This window comes from Myotis brandtii, unplaced genomic scaffold (genome assembly GCF_000412655.1).
Source record: "Myotis brandtii unplaced genomic scaffold, ASM41265v1 scaffold112, whole genome shotgun sequence".
Classification (NCBI taxonomy): Eukaryota; Metazoa; Chordata; class Mammalia; order Chiroptera; family Vespertilionidae; genus Myotis; species Myotis brandtii.
Window position 1 is genome coordinate 9,782,730 of NW_005353838.1, and position 22,207 is coordinate 9,804,936.

Below are 22,207 nucleotides of genomic sequence, written 5' to 3' on the forward strand. Positions count from 1 at the left end.
TTAATTAAGGTTGAGGGCTCAGGAGGGATCTGGCAAGACCTTCAAGGAGAGAACTTTAGGTGGTAGATATGAAAACAGTTTGAATAAGGAGAGAGTGGAAGCAGGGAACCAGCTGACAAGCATAAGTTGATAAGGGCCTACAACAAAGAAGGACAGGGGAATGGAAGGGCAAGATAAGGTGGGAGATTCCACAGGAAGAACTGAAGGAGGAGAATGAGCAGTTTTACCTTATTTGTTTTAATCCAGCCTCTGCAAGAAGTGAACAGTCTTTTTTGACTCGGAAGAGAGTGGGGAGGGAGCTTGTACCAACTGCTTTAGTCTCATAATTCTAGTCCAATTTACAGTTAAGTGCTGTCAACCTGCTCAGTGAGACTGGATGAATGAGTGGTCAGGCACGAGTCTCTGTCTTAGTGGGGTGGGTGAAGAACGGCACTGTATTTAGACACTCAACCCTCACAGCAGCTCATTTTTATCACACCTCTCCTCTACATGCCAACAGTAGTTCAATAAAGATCTTTCTTGACTTGTCACGAGTCTCTGTCCTAGTCGGGTGGGTGAAGAACGGCACTGTATTTGGACACCCAACCCTCACAGCAGGTCATTTTATCACACCTCTCCTCTATATGCCAACAGTAGTTCAATAAAGATCTTTCTTGACTTGTTCTCTAGTTTTAAAACAATTTGTAACCTAAAAGGAATAAATTTTAATTTTAAAGATATATTCAAGTTCAGTAAAAGATTTCATGTATGAACTGAATTTTGCACTTACTAAACAAAAATATTCCACCTCACAGTTTGTACTCTATCATTGCTTTACATTATAAACACAAATAACCACCTCCCCTCAAATGGCCACATAAAATGACAGAACTAAAGAACTCAAGTTATGTGTTTTCCATCCTTACCATCACTGTACTATCATTGTTTGCTTTGAATATACTGTTTAGAAGCAGGGCCGTGACACTCCCAAAGGTTGGAGACACACAGGACACCCGGAGGCAGTGCAAAAGGTTCTGAGGCAATAGGAACTCTTGAAAGTGTTTCCACCTGTACAGGGGGCTGACTGTCTACCTGGACATTCTCAAAATTAACTTACATGTAATTAATGCATAAGTAATAATGTGCTCTTTGAAGCTTTCCTATAAATTATTTTGATACTCAACAGTATTCTCAGTAATGGTTTACAACTCGTACTAACAAAATATTTTTCTCAGGAGTATCTCATCATAGACATTGTTTAGACTGCAGGCACATGGTGATGATAAAAAAAGAGACACATTTAGTTGGTTTTATTACTACTTTAAAATTCCCTAATTCAGTGCTCTCCAGAGCCCCTCCCCACTTGGTGCACATGGTCAGAGTCTAACCGTGAAATGAGGAGGGAGGGCAGAGCTAGGGGGGTGGACCTCCCGGAAGCACCTCTATTTTACATATACTTCCAGATAAGTTGTTTTTTGTTGTTGTTTTTTACATGTGAGGTCCCCTGCCAAAAGTATTTGACCATCTGCAGGAAGTGTTTTCCAGCCTTACCATCACTGTACTATCATTGTTTGCTCTGAATATACTGTTTAGAAGCAGGGCCGTGACACTCCCAAAGGTTGGAGACACACAGGACACCCGGAGGAAGTGCAAAAGGTTCTGAGCCAATAGGAACTCTTGAAAGTGTGTCCACCTGTACCAGGGGCTGACTATATACCTGGATGTTCTTGGAATTAACCTACATGTAATTAATGCATAAGTAATAATGTGCTCCTTTGAAGCTTTGCTATAAATTATTTTGAGACTCAACAGTAATCTCAGCAATTGTTTACAACTCGTACTAACAAAATATTTTTCTCAGGAGTATCTCATCATAGACATTGTTTAGACTGCAGGCACATGGTGATGATAAAAAAAGAGACACATTTAGTTGGTTTTATTACTACTTTAAAATTCCCTAATTCAGTGCTCTCCAGAGCCCCTCCCCACTTGGTGCACATGGTCAGAGTCTAACCGTGAAATGAGGAGGGAGGGCAGAGCTAGGGGGGTGGACCTCCCGGAAGCACCTCTATTTTACATATACTTCCAGATAAGTTGTTTTTTGTTGTTGTTTTTTACATGTGAGGTCCCCTGCCAAAAGTATTTGACCATCTGCAGGAAAACATCCAGGTGGATATGAGGAACAAGCACTGGCATTTTAGGAGTTGTGCTCAGAAGAAGCCAGGCCCAAAAAAGTGGGAGTCGTTTAAGAAGAGATGGCAGCTGAAGCCAGAGGATGCTCAGAAACGAGAATACCAAACCCAGGTCCTTGGGGGATAGTTACACTTCAGTGGTAGTGGGAGGTGGAAGCCTAGAAAAGGACAAAGAGAACAAGAAAGAGTCAGAAAGAAAGTGGCAAGTCCAGAAGAGCATGGCTTTGCAGAATCCAAGGCCGGAGAGAGTTTTAAGAAAGGAAAAGCCAACACAAGTAGGAGTTTATGAAGAGATCAGGGAACCTGAAGAGAGCAAAGGCTGTAGAATTAGATTCCTGGGAGCTGACCGATGCCTTTCAAAAGGAACAGAAATCACATTCATAGACTAAATTCCTCTGTAGGGAAATGGCTAACTACTCTGTGCTAAGTCTACATTTTGGAATACTATGGAGCATTAAAAGATGATGAGTTATGAACATGAAAAGAATTCCAACACATATAGTTGAGTGAACAAGCAAGTTCAGATTACATGTAAATACAGAATTTATATTAAAACAGATAAATTCATACTAGATAATTTTTTCCTGTGGTTCATGTAAATGTCCATGCTTTGGAAATGGTCTGGAAAGATACAGCTAACTGATAGCACAGCACAGCTATGCGGCAGTGTGGGGATTGGGAGTGAAGCTCAAAGGAGAACTGGAAGTTTATCTGTAATGTTTTAATTTGTTACAGAAAAATACGTTCCTATAATTATTTACAGAATGAAAAGTTACTTAAAAAGAAAGAAATTGCCTTGCAAGAAGTTAATAGGAGTTGTGAGGGAAGGAGAGAACTAGGATTGGAGCTTGAGAAGAAGGTAGATTTCAGGGATGAATTTTTTGGCTGAGGAGATGGAAACGTATTTTTAGAAAAGTCATAATGGGAAAACACACATGAGATTTTGAAAATGCAAGTCGAGAGAATACAAACAACAAGGTCGGGATGCAGGTGGTGGTGGTGGTGGAGGGGATGGAATTAGGACACAAGTGGAGGTACTGGAAGGTTCCCCCTCACCCTCAGGAAAGGACATAGAAAAGGTCTGTCAAGATAACAGACAAAGAGTAATGCAGAGAGGGGGGAACAGGAGGGCCCTCTAGGGAGACAGTGAGAAGAAGCTGGCTTCAGGGGGACAGTGCAGGGGAGCTCAAGTTCTGAAGGCGGGCAGAGGTTTCAGAGAGCAAACATGGGAAGGGGAGGTCTGATGGGGTCCCACTTGGGGTGATCCCAGCGGCTGTCTGCTGTGGAGCAGACACAGCAAACCCATAATCCCGGCCTCACAATTCTCAGGAACAGTCAACAGCTCTGGAGTAGGAATAAGACAGCAGAAGGTTCTAGATGGCTGAGGTGGGGATGGCAGAAGGCAGGGGACGGTATGACACAGACAGAAATAGAGTCTCGCCAGCTGGCGTGGCTGCAATCGGTGGTTAAAATGTGCCACATAAAAATGATGGTTTGCGGCTGTCTCTTCTAAACAACCGGGAAGAAGTCCTGAGAAAAGTCTAGAACAGACTCCTTATTCCCACCACCAAATGGTTCTAATTGGTTTTCTCGCTACAATACCTGTCGTCTCTAAAGAAAAGCAACAGTGAACTCTGCTTTCCTTTATGCTGTGGAACTTTTCTGAGATTCAAACACCGCCTCCCAGCCCCCCGCCCCCTCCCCCCAACTTGCACACCCGCCTTCGCTGGAGAAAGATGAGGTCATGGCTTGCTGAAACGGAACCAATTTGAATATCATTTTCTAATTCTGAATGCAAATTTATGGAGAGGAGACAAGAATATAATACATTAGAAGGCAAAAAGACAGTGTCTATCTTTTCTCCAATTATTCAACTAATCTCTTGCTGTTTGAGTGTAAGCTAAGATTTGCTGCTTTAAAAATCATTTGTGTGCTCTTCGCACTGTCAGGAAAGCAAAGCTAAATCTTCAAATAATGAAGAAACACAAACAAGAGCTTTCTCTTACCGAAATATATCACGATGGGGTTTGATGTTCCAATCGTATTCTCCTTTACTGACAAGTTCAAAGAATTCAGTTCTCCTCCTGCACAAAATCAAATGAAGAAAGAAAACACACACCTGGAATGAAATTTCTCAGTCTGCGGGTGACATAAACACATTTATGGGAAAATATAAGACCACCCGAACCAAGTAACTTAATATTTGAAATCATGAAGCTAAGGCACTAGCAAAATAAATCACTTCTTAAAAAATGTTGAGGCTTCAAGAAAAAGCCACCATCATTTCTGACTGTATTTACAACAGAGAAGATTATTGAGCCATAAAACAGAAAACAACGTGGTCCTGCATTTAGGATTACTTGCTGGAAGCCCTTGCGGCACCGAACGTCAGAGAAGAAAGGCAAGGACAAATAAAAAGCAGGAACAAGTTTGCAATGTTCTTTGATCATTCAGCATAGAACGAGCTGTATGATGACCCAAGATAAGCTCAGCTCCCTGGTAGTAAATTCAGGACGAACCCTTTTTTTCTAGGTAAGAAAATAACTATTTCAGCACTTTACTGTTTAAACACATGAGCTACGGAGTGAAAAATAACTATGTTTAAGCAATAGGTCAGGCACCTACTTGCTGTACAACTTTGGGAAGTCACTCAAACCTTCTGAACTTCAATTTCCCAACCTCTAACATGGGGATTAGGTTTGCTAACTCGCAGTTATCGTGAGGATTACATGAGATGACATGCAAAGCCCTTCGCACAGTGTCTGAACATTTTAAGTGCTGGATACACACACACACACACACACACATTTGAGGATGTATAGATATGTAAAAGACAAGAGAAAATACTCCTCAGTTGTGAAAATAAGGGTGATTTATTTCTATTTTCACAACTTTAATCTAGTTAGATGACTTCATTATTTTTTATAGTGAGAAAGCAAAAAAAGAAAAGAAACATCATCATCATTTTAAGTCTTTAAGAATTATTTCCTATGGTTTCACCTTCTTGGCTCTTCCTAATGAGAGACTGTTTAAAGGATCCTGACATACCGTTTCCCAAAGTACATCCCACAAAATACCAGTCTTAGGAGGTACTCCATATAAAGGTACTCCCAGCCAAGTGGGTTTGGCTTTCTTATCAGTAAAGAATAATATTAATGGGATTTACATTGTTAGGGTTGGTGGGAAGATTAAATGAAATGATTTATGTAAAACACTTCATAGGGTACCTGGCACACAGTAGGTGCTCAGTAAGGATTCACTAGTATTATGCGCAGAAGGGCTGAGTTCACTGGCCCAGTGTTTTGCAGCTGGTGAGCAATGGAGCTGGACTACAAACAGCCTGTTAGAATAGCCGCTGTCCCAAGCAGCTAAGATATGTCCCAGGTGTCCTAGGAGAACAGAGCAAGCCACTTAGCTCAGCTTGAAAACTCATAGAAGATCATGGAAGGCTTTCTGAAGAAGCTTGTCAGTCATCATCCCTGTCATCATATGTACCTGGGTGTCATTTCAATCCTATGAGTTATTCTAAAAATCACCAGAATGCTAGCTCCAAGAGGACAAAGACCTGGTCCATTTTTGTTCACTCCCAGATCCCCAGTGCCTATAACAGTGCCTGACAGGCAGGAGGTTAGTAAATTTTTGTTGAATTGATCCACGAATGAAAAAGATAATCTCATAAGACTATTCACATAAAAACATAACTTTCAGCTACTAGTTTCACCTAGATTCTACTTGTTCTGGGTCTTCACAGTTGCCATTTGGAGAGATGGAGATAAGAAAACAACATAAAACCTATCCAAGAAAAGCCCTGTCAGATTCTTGAAGACTAGATTCTAACTTGAACCATCTGGACAACATAACGAGTTCTGGGAAATTTAAGAACACCGTTGTCTGACCTTCCTTCCACTGAGTATTGTTATGTCTACTGAGAGCATGTTAGAGGCATGAGACATGACATTTTTGATGCAAACTGGAGGCATAGCCACCTAGGTGGCTAACTCAATACAAAAAATATATTTAAAAAATACAAATCTATGACATGCCAACCAAACAGAACCGTAAGAAAACATTCCCCCATGATGGAAAGTTTAATAGCTAGCGTTGCTGGTCTGAAAGTCTTAAATCAACTGAACCCCAAATCAGTCCACAGACTTTCCATCACATTATAACAAAGCTAGATTTTATTGACAAAAGGGAATAGCCACTATCCCTAGAGGATGGTGGATAGAGGAGGGCAGGAAGAATTTCTTGCACAGGGCACAGAAGAATGTGGCATACTAATTTTATTTTCCCCCCACTGACAAAACTATACAATTTCTTAAGAGGCTCTATTCATTCTGGTATCCCAAGGTTTGGCTATGACCTCATATGGGAATAGGAGACTTCCTTCACACCATAGTTTTATCAAGATGAACATGGGAAAAGTCCAGTCATTGGTGGAACCATGTACATCATACAGCTGGTAATATATTTGGTCACATAAATGACCAATAGATGCTTTAAAGTTTAAACCAAAGTACATTTAAAAAAATTTTTTAAGTTTCTGAAAATTAACATCATGAAAGACGGAGATCATCATTTTCATAAGGCAAAAGGGTTTTTGAAGTGATGATATGCAAAGGTCACATAACAATATATGTCTCTCTCTCTCTTTCTCTCTCTCTCTCTCTCTCTCTCTCTCTCTCTCTCTCTCTACGTGCGCACACACACACGTATGTGTAAAACTGCTGGGTCATAGAATGATTTATTTTCTACATTTAACTTGAGTTTTCATTATTATAGACTGTTAGAGTTATACAGGGTAGGGCAAAAGTAGATTTACAGTTGTTTAGTATGTGAAACAGAGTTTATTCTTGTATTATTATTTATTAATTATTATGCTATTTTATATATGAACAACTTGTAAACCTACATTTGTCCCACCCTGTATGAAACCTTTGAGAACAATTTACTGTCATTTTGTAGGTGAGGAAACTCAAGGTGAAGGAAGACGAAGCTGAATTGCTCAGGGTCCCAGGGAAGTTGTGGGAAGATCTAGGTAGATTCCAGGTCCCCAGCCTCCCAGACAGCCTTGAGTGTTGTGAGGGTATGGAAAGCAGTGGCTGAGCCCCTTCATGAGATGCCATGGCACCATGGACTGCCCTACTAGTACCCAGTGCCATGGCAGGCACCGCACAAGGGGATGCTCCAAAGAGCTGCAGATGGCCCGGGCCAGCTTGGGTCCATGGCTCCAGGTGGTTTATTTCTGAACTCCTCCTTAGTGACAATCATTACAAAACAACAATGTGAAATTCACTGTGCTTTTTAAAAATGCATTTGCCCACAAAGCCTTTTAGCATCAATATGTGTGTGTATGTACATTTTTACAGAGTCAACAGCATGACCATTTGTGCCCACAAAATTATATATAAGACTCCCTGGATCCGGACTCCTCTGCCACAAGGACCAATATCATTACCTTCTCAAGTACAATCCTGAGAACCTTGTTTTTCAGGGACAATGGCAAATGCCTCAGCTAGTGAAAAGCAGCTTACTGGAAAATCTCATTTATAATCAGATATCTTTTTATTAGGCTTTTATCCTGCTCTTGACGTAAGTTCCACTCAGAAAAATATAGCAGTCTTTCCAAAAGCATCATTTGAACAGAACTGCTAAAATTACCCTCAAAAATAATTGTAAAGTTTGGTTACCAGTCACCCATCACTATATTGAAAATCTTTCTGGTTTGTAATTTATCTGCAAGGCACCCTTTGTTGGTAAAGCGAGAAATCACCATTCCTGTGTATATGTATATTTTTAAATTTATATATTACATATTCTTTACCTATGTATCTAACTGTTCTGAATCTACCAAGAGTGTAAGAGCCCATGAATGTTAGGAGAGGTGGCAAATCACGATTGTGACTCTCCTGAAAGTCCAGCTCCAGGGTCATCAGGCAGGGAAGGCAGGAGTGTGTGTGGGCAGCTGGGTGGGTGCAGGGGAGGAGCTGGATGTTGTCCTCTCAGTGTTCTCGCAGCTCATTCAACAGGCAAGGGTACATCTGCAACTGGTTGCTAAATGCAAATTCTGAGAGGTTGGGGACTTTGGATGTAAAAGCACCGGCGAAGAGTAAATTAATATGCAGATGTTAACTTCAGTCATTATGACTAAAGAAACAAAAGTCATATATTTAATTTGGAAAATGAATTATCTTCCTGCTTAAGTAGTCCAATAATACAAGGACTAGCTAAGAATGAAATCGCCTGTCTGATGCTGTGCTGATGTTGACAACAGGAATAAAATTGGCAAAATGCAGGAAATGGAAAGACTGGAGTGACTTTGAATGTTAAAAATGGCAGAAGATTAGACAATACAAGGACCTAACCATCAGTTTCGTTAAACCATAATCACCAGGTGGAAGTGGTTTAGGGCGGTGCTAGATGGCACATGCCCCAGTGGCCCTTGCATTTACTTTGGCTGCAGCACTTGTCACGCTTTTGTGTTACTGTTTTTCTCTCTTCCCCACTGGGCTCTGGTTCCCTAAAGGTAAGAAACATGCCTTTTCTATCTCAGCATCCCCAGCAGCTAGCACAGAACCTGGCATAAAGGAGGCATAATAAGTGTTAGTGGATAAATTTCTCACTTTTTTATACAGTTGCAATATTAGGTGGATGGGGATGTGGGCATGACTATATGTAAAATTGCTTTGAAGTGCATCAAGAAGTACCAAAATATTTCTTCCATCAACCTGCCATAGGGCCTGTTGTGCTAGTAGATTAATTTATCAGACTTTGTTAGAATATAAGACTGTTTGGAAAAGAGCAATGGGTTAAGCCCTACAAGTCAAAACACCTTACTATACATTAATCTAGTCTCTTCCTTTCAATATGGCGGCTAGTTGAGTGCAGGCAACTGTGGAAGCTGATGACACTGAACATAGTGGGCTCTTAATAAACGTTTGTTGAATGAATTAATATTCCTGTCTGCATAGGAGTAAAAACATTCATTGAGCTCTTATTGTATTTTTTTAAATAAATTGCTTATGATATTAATCTAATTTTTAAAAGATGGTCAAACGATGATTCCTAGCAATCCTAGATGAGTTAGTACATTTTGCTGTCATTATCAGATGCTTTTGAGAAATGCTACTTATTGCATCCCTTTAGGCTGGTTTAGAAACCAATAGGCTGAGCATTTTCCATAATTGTTGATGAATGTTTGTAGAACACAAAGGGAAATGAAAAAAAACAACAACTCATTTTTTAAGTCTGATTAATTAGAAAGCCAACCAAAAAGGCATGGGGCACCCATTTGATTTATAAAATTTGAATTATAAATCCTCAGTTTAAAGAGTGGTCTGAGGCAATGTGGCCTGGAGATTGAGCATAGACAACATGAGGACTTCGGAAAAAGTCTTACCCTCTCTAAGATTCGGTATCCTTATCTATAGGTTGGGGATAACAATATAGAGCTTATAGTTGATCTGAGAATTCAATCTAAAAAAAAAGTTTATATTTTGAGAGCTTGTTATGTCAGGCAATGTGTCAGGTAGATTTTGGGGTTCCCAGAGTGAGATGTCTGCATTCGTGGAGCTCCTGTTCCAGTGGTGATACGGGGAGATACCTAGAGCAGAGCTGGGCACAGAGCAGGCACCTGGCAGATGTGAGAGACACTGATGTGATCACGCCCTATTGGGGGGCGATGCTAAACTATAATTGCTACCTGACGGCAACACCCCCGAGGACTGTATTAGAGCTAAATAATTTTCAACTTCTGATGCCCCAGCTTAGCTCCATGCAATTGCAGTCTCAGCTCCACCAGTCAGGCTCCTGAGCAACTGGAACCTGGAGCCTGGGCCCCGCCCCCCAATCTGCTGGTTAGTCTGCAGTTAGTTGAATTGCTATGGCTTGCTGCCCAGTGTGCTTGGAACTGGCCTTGGACATGGGCACACTCAAGTTACTGCTGCCTTCAATGTCTGAGTGTTCCCAGGACTGGCCTCAGTTTCCCCTTTAGTGCTCTTAAACTAACAATCCTATAAGTGCAGAGAGAACGGCAGAGTAGTTCAAACGTTTTGGAGCCCAACTACTTGGCATCACTCTCAGCTTTATTAGTTAACATTGTGAGTAATTTACTGGATCTCTCCAAATCTCAGTTTCCTCAGGTGTATTTGAGCTCAAACATAGTACCTATTCTTATGGGACTGCTCTAAATATTAAATGGGATAATGTGTATATAAAGCCCCTAAGTAAGCATTCAGGAAATACTGTTTTTATTAGTGTGAAAGCTGTGAAAGTTGCATAGATCATCTTTGTTGACTTCCATGCAAATAGTACAGGGCATTGTGATTTCCCTTTGACATTTTAACTCATGTAATTTTGAATCTCTCTCTTTGCAGACCTCAAGTGTTATCTTTAATTATAGAAATTTTATTTAGTTTCTGGCTCAATGGGTCTTTTCTTTATAAGGTATTTTTAAATGATCAAAGTTATCAAATTTAAATTATTTAAATATTAATTGTTTAGATTATTTAAATCTTACTTATTTAAATTACCAAGTTATCTTTCAAATAGGTGATCTCCTTTGACCACCACAAGGACCCTAGGGGATTGGTGTGGGTGAGGTGCCTATCCCCATACTGCTGATGAGGAAACTGAGGCAAATGGAGATTGAGTGACCCTCAAAGTCCCATGGCTGCATACTGATAAGGTATATCTAATTCTTGCTTAGGATATATCTGGGATGCTGAAATTACTACTTAAATATCAAAGCCTTGTTCACTGCAAGGACTTGGAAATAGACACAGAAATCAATTTTAGAAAATCATTCAGCAGAAACTGGAAAAAGTTTTAGTGAGTTGGAAAATCAGGCTGAAGAATTAACCCCCAGCTTTAGGTGGTGATACCTGGAAATTCACACTGAGGTTTTTTTTTGTTTGTTTATTTTTTAAACTTGTGAATTCTGCTTTCATCTGTAGGAGAGAATCTTGAGCACACCTAGAACCATTAGAAATTAAAGTTACAGGGCTTTGTGGTTATTTTTAAAGAGGTCCCACGTTTCCAGGAACCTTACGTTTTTCCCTGTCGGCGCATCGCAGGAGATCCTGCCCCTAGGAATGAGTCCTGCACCCCTCTCCAAAGGCCTGGCCCTTCCTCTAGCCAGCTTTCCCCTTCCTGGGGGAGGAAAGCAGTGTGTTTCCTCTCTGGTTGACCTCTACTGTGTCATGACTTTTGATGTGAGTAGGCAGGGCAGAAGAGCCAGTGCTGATCCAGACTTCCTCTGGGGCTGCCTCGCACCCTCCTGGCCCACCTTTCTCAGCCATTGCTGCCTCAACCAGCCAGTGCCCAGCTCCCGGCTCACCGGTCCTGCCTAGCATGCTTTCTGTCCTGTCGCTGCTCTGACTCCCCCTGTGGGACTGGATGCTGTAGGCATCCCCAGCCTTCAGGCACAGATGTCCGGAACTGGTGTGGGAATTAACGACCATGGAGTAACCTTGGCTGACAGAACGTGGGAGGCTGGTGATAATTTTGAGGTGCAGCATAGGGTCAAGCCTGGTTGAACACAGTGGTGACCAACAAGGGTCTGTGTCCTTACAATAGCTGTCCTACTTGCCGCTTTACTGTCCCAGTCCCCACTCCTATTCCTGATGTCACCTCTAAAATCAACCTGCCCGCCTGCAAGCCCTTTTCTGCAGCTCTGCTTTGGGAGAGGGCTCGGGGAACTCAGGCTGCTTCTCAGAGTAAACCAATTGATGTACAGCTGGGAAGGTCAATATTGCCATGGAATTTAGCTCCAATTCAAATGACAAGTCTTTCTTGATTTTTTTAATTAGAGAAGGAATATAGTGATTGTGGAAAAAGCCCTAAAAGAGGAGGCTTTTTCCTGTCTCTGACACTTGCAAGATTTTGTGTAATTTTTAGCAAAGTGTGGGTTCCAGTTTAGCCACTAATTATATATGACCCAAACTATACTATTTAACAGTTTCGAACTCAGTACGTGATGTACAAGAAAAAGATGACTTAGATGACATCATCTCTAACATCCCTTCCGGTTCCACACTATCAATTTGTGAAATAAAAGCAGCCGGGTGGCAGTTTGTAGTAGTTGCTTCCCCCTCATTAACCCTAGGGATTGTTTTGGCTAAAAATATGGCAACACCTTAATGCAACTTTCGACAGGCAAGTGAATCAGCCTCCTGAACGTCCAGATTAGGGAACGAACAGCTATTCAGAACCTCAGGAAACAATAACGGTGACAAAAAGAGAGCTAGCAGCTTCCTTGGGAGTCAGCAGACATTAGCAGGGGCTGCAGCATTAAGATAAGAACAGAGTAATGAGAAAACGAGTTGCAGCCACTTCCTGGACTGCATTCCAGCGGTCACTCGGTGATTCGTCACATGGCTAACAGGGCTTGATAAATGAACTCCAACTGTTGAGGTTTTTTTCTCCCTTAGAAATTACTTGGAAACTTGGCTTGGGAGAATGCTTCTACTTTGAGGAAAATAACATAAAATCTTACAAGTGTCAGAGACAGGAAATAAAAATATTAAAGGGATACAAGCTAACATAAATCCCAAATCAAGGTACACCCATTCAGAAAAAGAGGGAAGATCATGATAGTTAAGTCAAACATGAAAGCCACTAAACATGCAAAATAAATAGGCTATAAAGCAAATGAGGCTGTAGATGTAGCCATTTATAAAACATACAAGACATTTACAAGACATAAGACAGATAACATAGGTATCATCTCCATTTTACACATGAAAAAAAAGGCTCAGAGAGGTATATCATTCATCTGATGACACACAGCTAAGCAGTGGTAGAGCTGGGATTAAAATATATATTTATTAAAGTAATACATGCACATAGTTAACAAATCAAACATTGCTAAAAAGCACACAGTTGAAAATTTGCATATAAGTTTTGACTTTCCAAATATTTCCATCACTCCTTGGGGAATTGGTTCCAGACCCCTCAGATACCAAAATCTGCAGAGGCTCAGGTCCCTTATATAAAACGGTGTTGAACAAGGTATATAGTCAGCCCTCTGCATCTGCAGAGTCCCAACAGAGGACTGAAAATACTATTTTAGATCCACAGTTGGTTGAATCTGGGGATGTGAAACCCACATATGCAAAGGGCTGACTGTATTTATTGAAAAAAATCGGTATTAAGTGGACCTGCACAGTTCAAACCTATGTCATTCACGGGTAAACTGTATAATAAAATAAAGCAGTGTTTTCAATAGTTTTGCCTTATTATTCTTTGACTGTATTTCCCAATGCTATCATTTGATTTTTTACTTTGGCCATTATGTTTTTAATTTCCAAGAGCTCTGGATTCTTCTATGGTTGTTCCTATAGTTTTTTTTTTAAAGCATCCTATTCTTGTTTCATGGATGTAATACCTTGGCTTCCTAAGGATATTACCGATAGTTTTTTTGTTTTCTTCCTTTCCTTGTTTTCTCTGATTCTACTTCTTTGTTGGTTGTTTTAGCCTCTGTGTTTCATATCAATGTTGTGTGATCCTTGTTATCCATTTGTGTGCAATAGCAAGACATTAAAAGATTGAGCTGCAGTTGCGTGTGTCCCACGCATACATTGCATGGGACATACTTATACTAAAAATTATTCATTTGTTTATCAAAAAGGCAAATTTAACTGGACTTCTTGATTTCCATTTGCTAAATCTGACAACCCTGAGTGTGCAGCTTATAGACTTCTAGCTTCTAGTGACTGGACTAGGGGTGTGGGCTTTGAATGCAGAGACTCCTTCCATTTCGCGTAACCCCCTCTTCTGAGCTTTGCATCTCATTTCCCCACTCAGGAGCTCTTTCTTACATTTCTCCGGAGAATAATCCTTTGGCCTCTGCAAGTGTGGGGGAAAGGAAGTTATCAGCTATGCTGGTGGAAGACTTCGTGGGTGCTGGGCGTTCTGTAAACTGACTTTCTAGTAATCACCTGTCTTAAGCTCTAAATGTCAAATCCACTTTTCATGGCGCCTTTGGCTCTCAGCCCCCAGTGAGGTTCTGCAGCGCCAATGGGCTTGCTTCTCAGAGCTGTCTTCCTCTGTGGGTCCTTCTTTCACTTCTACTCTGCTCAGTCAGTTTCCATTCGTCAGCTGGCCTTCTGTTTGCACAAATGTGTTGCCATCTCTTATCAGTTATTGTGTGCCCCCCTGTCTTTTTTCCTTGCAGATTTGTCCTTTTTTTCCCTCTTAAATTCATTTGCCAATTCAGTAAAATTCCAGGAGGGAGAAGACATAGACACTTGGGCTCAATACACCAGGTTTAATGAGAATGCCAGAATGAAATTTAAATCCAGACCAGTAATTCAAAAGCCTTTACTCCTTCCACTATTCCCATGTCATAACGCATTCAGCAGGAGCCAACAATAAAAATGTGTGGCATACACTGACAGTTGTCTACTCCAGTACCTCTCCTCCCCTTCTTTCTTAGTTACAGAAGTCCTAGTTTTCAGTGGGACAGTGATTACAGTCATGGGCTGCTAAACAACAGCGATCCCTCTGAGAAATGTGTCACTAGGTGATTTCATCACCGGGCGAATGTCACAGAGTGCACTTACACAAACCTAGGTGGTATAGCCCACTGCACATCTAGACTATATGGTATTCAAGTCGTATATGCCATCTGTTGTTGACCAAAATGTTGTTGTGCAGCACAGGACTGTACCAGAATAAAGGCTTCCTTTCCAACCTTCCTTCAACCTAGGTATGGCCAAATGACTAAATTCTGACCAATGAAATGTAAGCGGAAGTGTTCTGGGGAGTTTCCAGAAAACTCTCTTAAAAGATAACTTGCATCACCTTTTGGCCCTTTTTTTCTTCACTCCTTCTTTTTTCCTGCTAGTTGGGATGTGGGTGGACATTGAGTAGCTATCTTGGACTAAGGTAGAAACTATGTGTTGAAAGTGGCATTACAGAAAGACAAAAGTAGCCTGGGTCCCTGGTGACTTAATGTAGTTACTCTGCCAACTACAGATTGTTTATCTCCAGACTTCCTCTGTGTGACAGAGAAGAAAGCCACTGTTATTTTGTGTTACTTTTTTGGTCCCTTATAATTGAATCTAATACTAACTGATATAATGCCCAAGTGCAGTAAGATTACAAAGGGGGTGACATAAGATTCCTGGAAAAGGTGGTAGAAGAGATGAACCTTAAAGGGTATTTCAGCCAGATGGGGAACTAGAGGGATAAGATTCCATGTAGGAACAGTAATATGATTGGGGCACAAGGGGCACTGCATAGGTGTTTTCAAAGGGTAACACGTAGACCCGTCTGGTTAAGGAAGATAAATCATGTAGGAGAGAAGTGGAATAAAAGAATGAAAAAAAGGTTGGGGGCAGATTATGGAAGGCCTTGAAACTCAAACCAAGTTTAAAGGTTGCTTTGAAAGCAATGAAGCCCCTAAAGGCTTTTGCAACAGAAGTTAGAGGTACATGTCTAGGGTTAGACTGAAGAATTTCAGTCTTCTAGACTATAAAGGTATTATAGAGATACAACCAGGGGAGTGAATCTAAATAGAGAAAGAAGAACATGGGTTCAAGAACTCATCCAAAGGAGCGAGGAGAAAAGAAACTTAGAAAGGATCCAGAAAAGGAGAGAGAAAGGAAGCTGGATGTTGGGGGAAGATAAGAGAGTAAGAGAGTAGAAATTGGCAATGAGAAGTCAGTAAATCTTCAGATTTTTCAAAGAAGTTAGAATATATTAGAAATGAGTAAAGGACATTGAATTTGGGGACAAGGAAGTCTCTGGTGACTTCTGAAAGTCTAATTTTGGTAGAATGTGGAGGTGGACACTACTCTTTAAGGTAAAACGGGTGTTAGGAAAACAAAGGTACAAATATGCTCCATTTATTTTAAAAGGTAGGCATTAAAAGAAATGTAAATTGAAAAGCAATTAAGATCTCCATGGAGTAAGTGAAATAATTTTTGAAGGAAGGAAAGTTGTTTCGTCTTCAAGAAAAAACTGTGTATATCAGCAAAGGAAGATATTTCCAGGCTTCTGAAAGAGGTGGTGCCTGATAGAGCAGGTCTTAAAGGAAATGAGAGGGATGGAATTTCCAGCTCAGGTGGAGGTCGAAAACTGGGGGGGCAGCTTTTCTAAGAAAGAGAGGTAGAGGAGAGGCAAGGAATGAAGGTTTGGATTTCTAGTCAACCTTCCAGCAACAAACCTTTTTCATTAGCATCAGCAATGTCATTTTAGATATGAAGAGAAATAATAGTCTAATATAGAAATCAGAGTCTTTAAAATAAAAATGACCACCACTTAGTTTCAGAGTCAAGAGTTCCACACAAGGGTCATAAAAAAATAAAGAGAGCTCCAAATCTTGTGGTGGTAGCCCTGATTTTCTTATCTTACAGACATCACCTTAATAAAGTTTATTTAGATGAGGTAAAAACAACAGCAAAACGTTTAGCTCATTTACACATTGCTATCAGTGCTAGAACAACAGGCAACCCCCAAATTGCACCTGGAAATTAATTACAGGATGAAACTTTAGATGTCCATTTGTCAAATAGATCAAATGCCGATACCTACTCAAAGTACAGCGTGAGGTCTGTTGCCAATATTGACTGCTTCAGAAGCTGCATGAGGTCACTATAATCCTTGGAGGACAGATTAGCAAAGATGTTGTGTCCCTGTAATGAGAAAGTAAAAAGTCACAAAAACCCCCATTAAATATGAGTTTTTGATTCCATGTTTTTCCTATATATATTGCATATTTTTCTATATATAGTTAATATATATAGGAAAAACATGACAAACCATTTTTTAAAAAGCTTAATGAAACTTTGCACAAATATAAACATAGTCCCTGGCAAACATAGCAAAGCCAGAAAGTGCAGTCATCTTTGAGAACTACCAAGGGACACTTTATTATGTCTAGTCTTAAAGAGCAAACTCTGAAAAATGTTGACCTTGTCTTACTATTGGGTGTATTTGTGCTAACAACTCCATTTGACTACCCATTTCCTGTGGAATTACTGAATGAAGAAGTTAACAAAACATTTGGGAATCTTTATGACCCTAAAATAAATACTAATTTCACTAATTAAAACTCAAGTTGGCGTTTTGGAAGTACTTGCTATGTCAACAAATGACTTTAAGGAGGAGAAAAAACATTAGACCAGAGGTTCTTAACTGGGGGTGATTTGAGCAATGGGGACGTCTGGCAATGTTCAGAGATATTTTTGATTGTCACACTGGTGATGGGTGTTACTGGCATCTAGTGGGTAGAGGCCAGGGATGCTGCTAAAGGTCCTACAATGCACAATTTGGCCTGAATAGCAAAGGTGAACCAGGCCCAACATGCCAGAGCAACTGAAGTTGAGAAACCCTGTGTTAAACCATGAAGATCATCTTGATAAAGCGTGTGTGGCAGATTAAATTCAGTACATACTTCCTGAGTAGTTAGAATGTATATGATATTGTTCTCGGCATAGTTCTTGGGACTGTAAAGATGACTTTCACCTGGGAAAATGTGAAAACACACCTGTATCTCCATACCTTTGAAAACATTTCATCAAAACGTGTTTTAACTACACTGGCAGCTGTACAATGGTTTTAGTGAAGTGGAAAATCCTTTTGTAAAGTGACAGACAATCCACTTAATTTGCTTTGAAAGCCAGGACTTCTCATTTATCAGGTTTTCTTAGCATGAAGTAGGAACTCATAAACACAGGGCCCGGGAACTGGAGCAGTCTGATACCTCGCGTGGAGAGCCAGAAGATGGTGCCGGAGGAGGGGGGGAAATGACTGCCTAAGAATAAACTATTTCCCAATGAGAAGTAAATTAATTATTTCTGGGAACCAGAATATCAATTAGTAAATTACCGCCTACCAGGCACCAGATGAAAATCTGCTTCCCCGAGTTAATTTATCTCCTTGGGTGAACCCACCACTTGGTAAAGACTAGAGTATATTGGTTCCACATGGGACCAGGTCCAATATTATTAATAATTTTCAAATGAACTCTCCCAGACCCTTAATTCAGCCATTAGGAAGAAGACAAATAACTAAAGGAATGCCATGCCATAATTCTGCCCCGGTTTCTTTGCCCGAGCCTTGCCCTGCGGATCAATCACAGGCTGGTATACTGGGGCCTGAGAAAGGGTGGTTGGAAGCTACCGACAAGTAGTTCCTGGGATTCAGCCATACGTCTAGCATCTCCCAGTGAAAGAAGTGCAGACACTCCTCATTTTATTGTACTTTGCTTCATTGTGCTTTACAGATGCTGCATTATTTTAATAAACTGAAGGCAAGATCCTCCACCAGCAAACATATTATGACTCTCTTTATTGCGATGGTCTGGGAGTGAACCCATGATATCTCCCAGGTCTGCCTGCATAGCTGTTAGGAGCAAGTCACAATAAAACTAATGTGAAGTCCAGGAGAAAGCTGGTCTGAATTTGAAGATCTTGATTATTTTGTGAGAGTGCATTTTACCACTTTTAAAGGACGTAGAGAGTAACTAAGCCAGTTGTTTACAGATAACTGAGTGACAAAGCTAGCCAGATCAGCTTTAATACTGATAAAAAAACATTAATTTGCAATCAGTGTATTGTTTATATGCAAATTGGCTTCTTCCAGTGCCTTAAGAGTTTGGTCCTTGAAATAGATTTGTGTCCTTGAAATACTGCTTCCATTTCGTTTAGGCACAGGGGTGGGGAATGCTGGGCCTGCAGGCCTGTAAAATCATTTGGTCTGGCCCTGTCAAGGCATTAGGGGTGAGTTAATTAAATGTTTGACCAAAGATAGCAGGCTAATTTTTAAGTTGATAATTTTGTATGATCCGCAAATGATGCTATAAAAATCCAAATGGCCCTTGGCAGAAAAAAGGTTCCCCTGTCAAGTTAGGGGTGAGTTAATTAAATGTTTGACCAAAGATAGCAGGCTAATTTTTAAGTTGATAATTTTGTATGATCCGCAAATGATGATGCAAAAATCCAAATGGCCCTTGGCAGAAAAAAGGTTCCCCACCCCTGAGAAGGGTGGTATTGATGGAAAGAGAAGCAAGTGGGGGAAGAAAGGTCTGGGGGACTTTTGCCTGCCCACCTAGCGGCTCTGTCCTTTGCATTTAGGAAGTGGGTGATGATGACATCTGCAGTTCTGCCCTTCTGAGGTCAGGATGGGAGGGGATGGGGGAGCCCGGGGCAGGGCCTGCACGCACCAGTTATGCTCACTGCATAATAATGTTGTTATTCCGGTCCTTCATAGAGAAGTCTTGAGTGAAGGGCAGCCAAGGTATTTTATTTGTCTGAAGACAAATTCTGTGTTAGTGGGATTTGTTTCCCCAAACAAATAAACAAATGATCTTTCAAGAAAACTTTGATATCCTGTGCATAATCCCTGTTATGACAACGGTGGGAGTGCCTGGGATTTGAGGTATAAACCCATCCTGTTACTAGTGCAGAAAAGACAGCCTGAACCCAAGTTCCCCCTGTCCTGCCTTCCTTGTTTGGAAATGGCTTTCATAGGGAAATTCCCGAGCCACACATGCCGGATGCTGGTTTCTGTCAGAGTTACCAAGAGCCTAACTGTGTTGCTTCCTTCCCAGCTGAAGAGAGGTCTCCCCCAGCGGTTGGCCTGCCCCAGCCACACTGCCCACTCTCTTTCTGGGGTCGAACGAGGCCTTCATGATGTTACAAAAGACATGCTTTCTCAAGGTAGGCTGGAGGAAAACCTCCATATTTAATGATGCTATTCCAGCCACACACACACAAACAGCCTGTACGCCTGCAGAAAACTGAACAGATCCTTTCCTGGCGATTTCGAACTCATGCTGCCTCAGCCAGGGTCAGTAGTGGTTTTCCTTTTCTCCGCGGGAACTAAAAGTAGAAAAGCACTTCCAAGTCCTGCAATCCTGGGTCTCAAATGTAGCTGCGATTCTCACTTTCAGACTGGTCCCACCAGCAACTTTAAGTGCTTATTTTATGTAGATACCTCAGCTGTGCTAATAAAGTGTAACTTTATCATCCTGTTTCTACCTTCTCTTAATGGGGCTGTGAGTTTCACACAATAGGAAGGTTGGGCCACTCACTACTTGGATCAAGTCCCTGTGTATGGGCTTCTGTAACCCTAAGGAAAGTAAGCAAGTTGGAGGCCATCTCCTCTGCTAAGTGAATGGGAAAAGCTTCCAAACCAAGAATGAATCCCAAATGAATCAGCTCCGGAAGAATTTGAACCCGTTCCTTGGTCAGGCATCTAACTGAATAAAAAAAAAAGCCACACAAAAGGACATAGTAGTTTGACTTAAAAAATCTGTTCTACTTCTCTGTGTCTACCTGTGGCACTACAGAGAGAGGTCGGAGGCAAGGTTTCATTGATTTTTCCGTCAAGGGGAGAAGCAGAACGTTAGGGCCGTACCTCACTCTGAAGGATCATCACTGCGTGGTTAAAATGGTGGTGCTCTAAGGTGGCGGAGGTTCCATAGAGTTGGGCCAGGGCAGAGCCGCTCCTGAAAGGGGACAGAAGGGTCAGTGATCTGTCAACAGTTCCCCACACCAGCTCTTTGGGTCAAACTGTTTTACTGCTTTGACACAAAGGACCATGAGTAGATACATTCACAGGTAACTGCTTGTTAGTTCACTAATCTATTAAGTAAACCTTTCAGGAACTTTCTGTGTTAGCCTAGACGCAGTGGATGATACGACGTGAATAAGACAGAGTCTATGACTCTAAGATATTTACAGACTAGTAAGGGAGATGAGAAGTGGTCATAAGGAAAATAAGGCATGTAGCACACAATTGAAATACCACAGAGAGTGTTCTGGGTTCAAGCAAAGTGCTTCAGCTGCTCTGAGAACAAGAGGCATCCTTTCTGGCTCTGGGGATGAGAGTAGACTTCGTGAACTAAATCTTACACAGCTTCTGAGTGTCAGAACAATTGTCTATACCAAATGTATTTGACTCTCCATGGGAAAAGACCTTGTGAATATTTTGCCTTTATTTAATCTACTTTATGTGTTCGGTTGATAAGCTTATATTGTGGTATTCCAGCCCATAGTTATGCTATGATATCTCAGTGTAGAAATATGGAAAGTTCCCTGGATTTAGAGTCAGTACAGTGACTTGGTCACGTGAAGATGCAGTTTCTTTGTCTCTAAAATTATGGTAATACTATCTACCTCACCTGTTATTTATGAGAATACAATTAAATCCTTGAAAGTACCTACACTGCCTGGCATGTAGTAGATCATAGTCTATATTAATCATTAGTTAATAATTAAAACACAAAGATATTTCCATTATAAATATATAAAGTGTTAATTGATACTTGAAAAGACTTTTTTTTAATTACCTTTAAATTTTGCTTATGTAGAACAACCCATTCCTCAACAGTTTCAATTTGGCAAAGTGTTCATTTAAATGCTCAAGTGTGTTCATTTCCAATTCTTTTGGAGTAGGATTTAGAGCATCTTAAGAGTCAAGAGAGCTCCAGAAAATCCTAAGGTTTAAAGCACAGTCATGGGATTTGGTTGAGGACCCATCCAGGTCCTTGTGTTTATGGTACTGTAAGGAGATCAGACATTGAAAGGGCAATTTGGCCTTAACTTGAAAACACTGGAGATTGATGGCTCACCATCTTCTCTGCTAGTGAGAGGAGCTAAGAGTGCATCCAAGTGCAACATGAAGGATTTTGGTCATAAGCTGCCCTTCACCTCCAGTGTGAAGTAGTCTAAGATCATGATCAGTTCAGGGGCCCTTGGAAAGACTCAGTGCTGACCACATTTTGGAAGAAAAGCAGCATTTAAATACTGTAGGGATTATTATGAATAGGGTTTCTCAAGAGGATACTAGATTTTAAAAAGGGTACTAGGTTTGGGGTGCTTCTTTAAATCTTACCTTAATCTATATCCTATATAATAAAAGCCTAATATGCAAATTGACTGAATGGTGAAATGACTAGTTGGTGGGGGCCAGGGCCGGCGAGCAGGCAGCGCCAGGCCAGCCAAAGTGGGTGCCAGCGGGCAGAGGGAGGGGTTGGCGATTGGGGAGTGGGGCAGTGGTGACTGGCAGCGGCAGAGGGGGGGGAG

At 41.0% G+C, this 22,207-nt stretch overlaps 1 protein-coding gene across 1 annotated transcript in view; it reads right to left on the bottom strand.

Annotated features, from left to right (window-relative positions):
• Nucleotides 1-22,207, bottom strand: part of PDE11A (phosphodiesterase 11A) — a 282,794-nt gene that overhangs the window by 37,422 nt on the left and 223,165 nt on the right. Inside the window, exons 14-16 of the mRNA XM_005857619.2 lie at nucleotides 20,538-20,628; nucleotides 16,710-16,810; nucleotides 4,178-4,255 (exon numbers count right to left, since the gene is read on the bottom strand). Of these exons, the coding sequence (XP_005857681.1) occupies nucleotides 4,178-4,255; nucleotides 16,710-16,810; nucleotides 20,538-20,628 (270 nt within the window). The remainder of the gene's footprint in view (nucleotides 1-4,177; nucleotides 4,256-16,709; nucleotides 16,811-20,537; nucleotides 20,629-22,207) is intronic.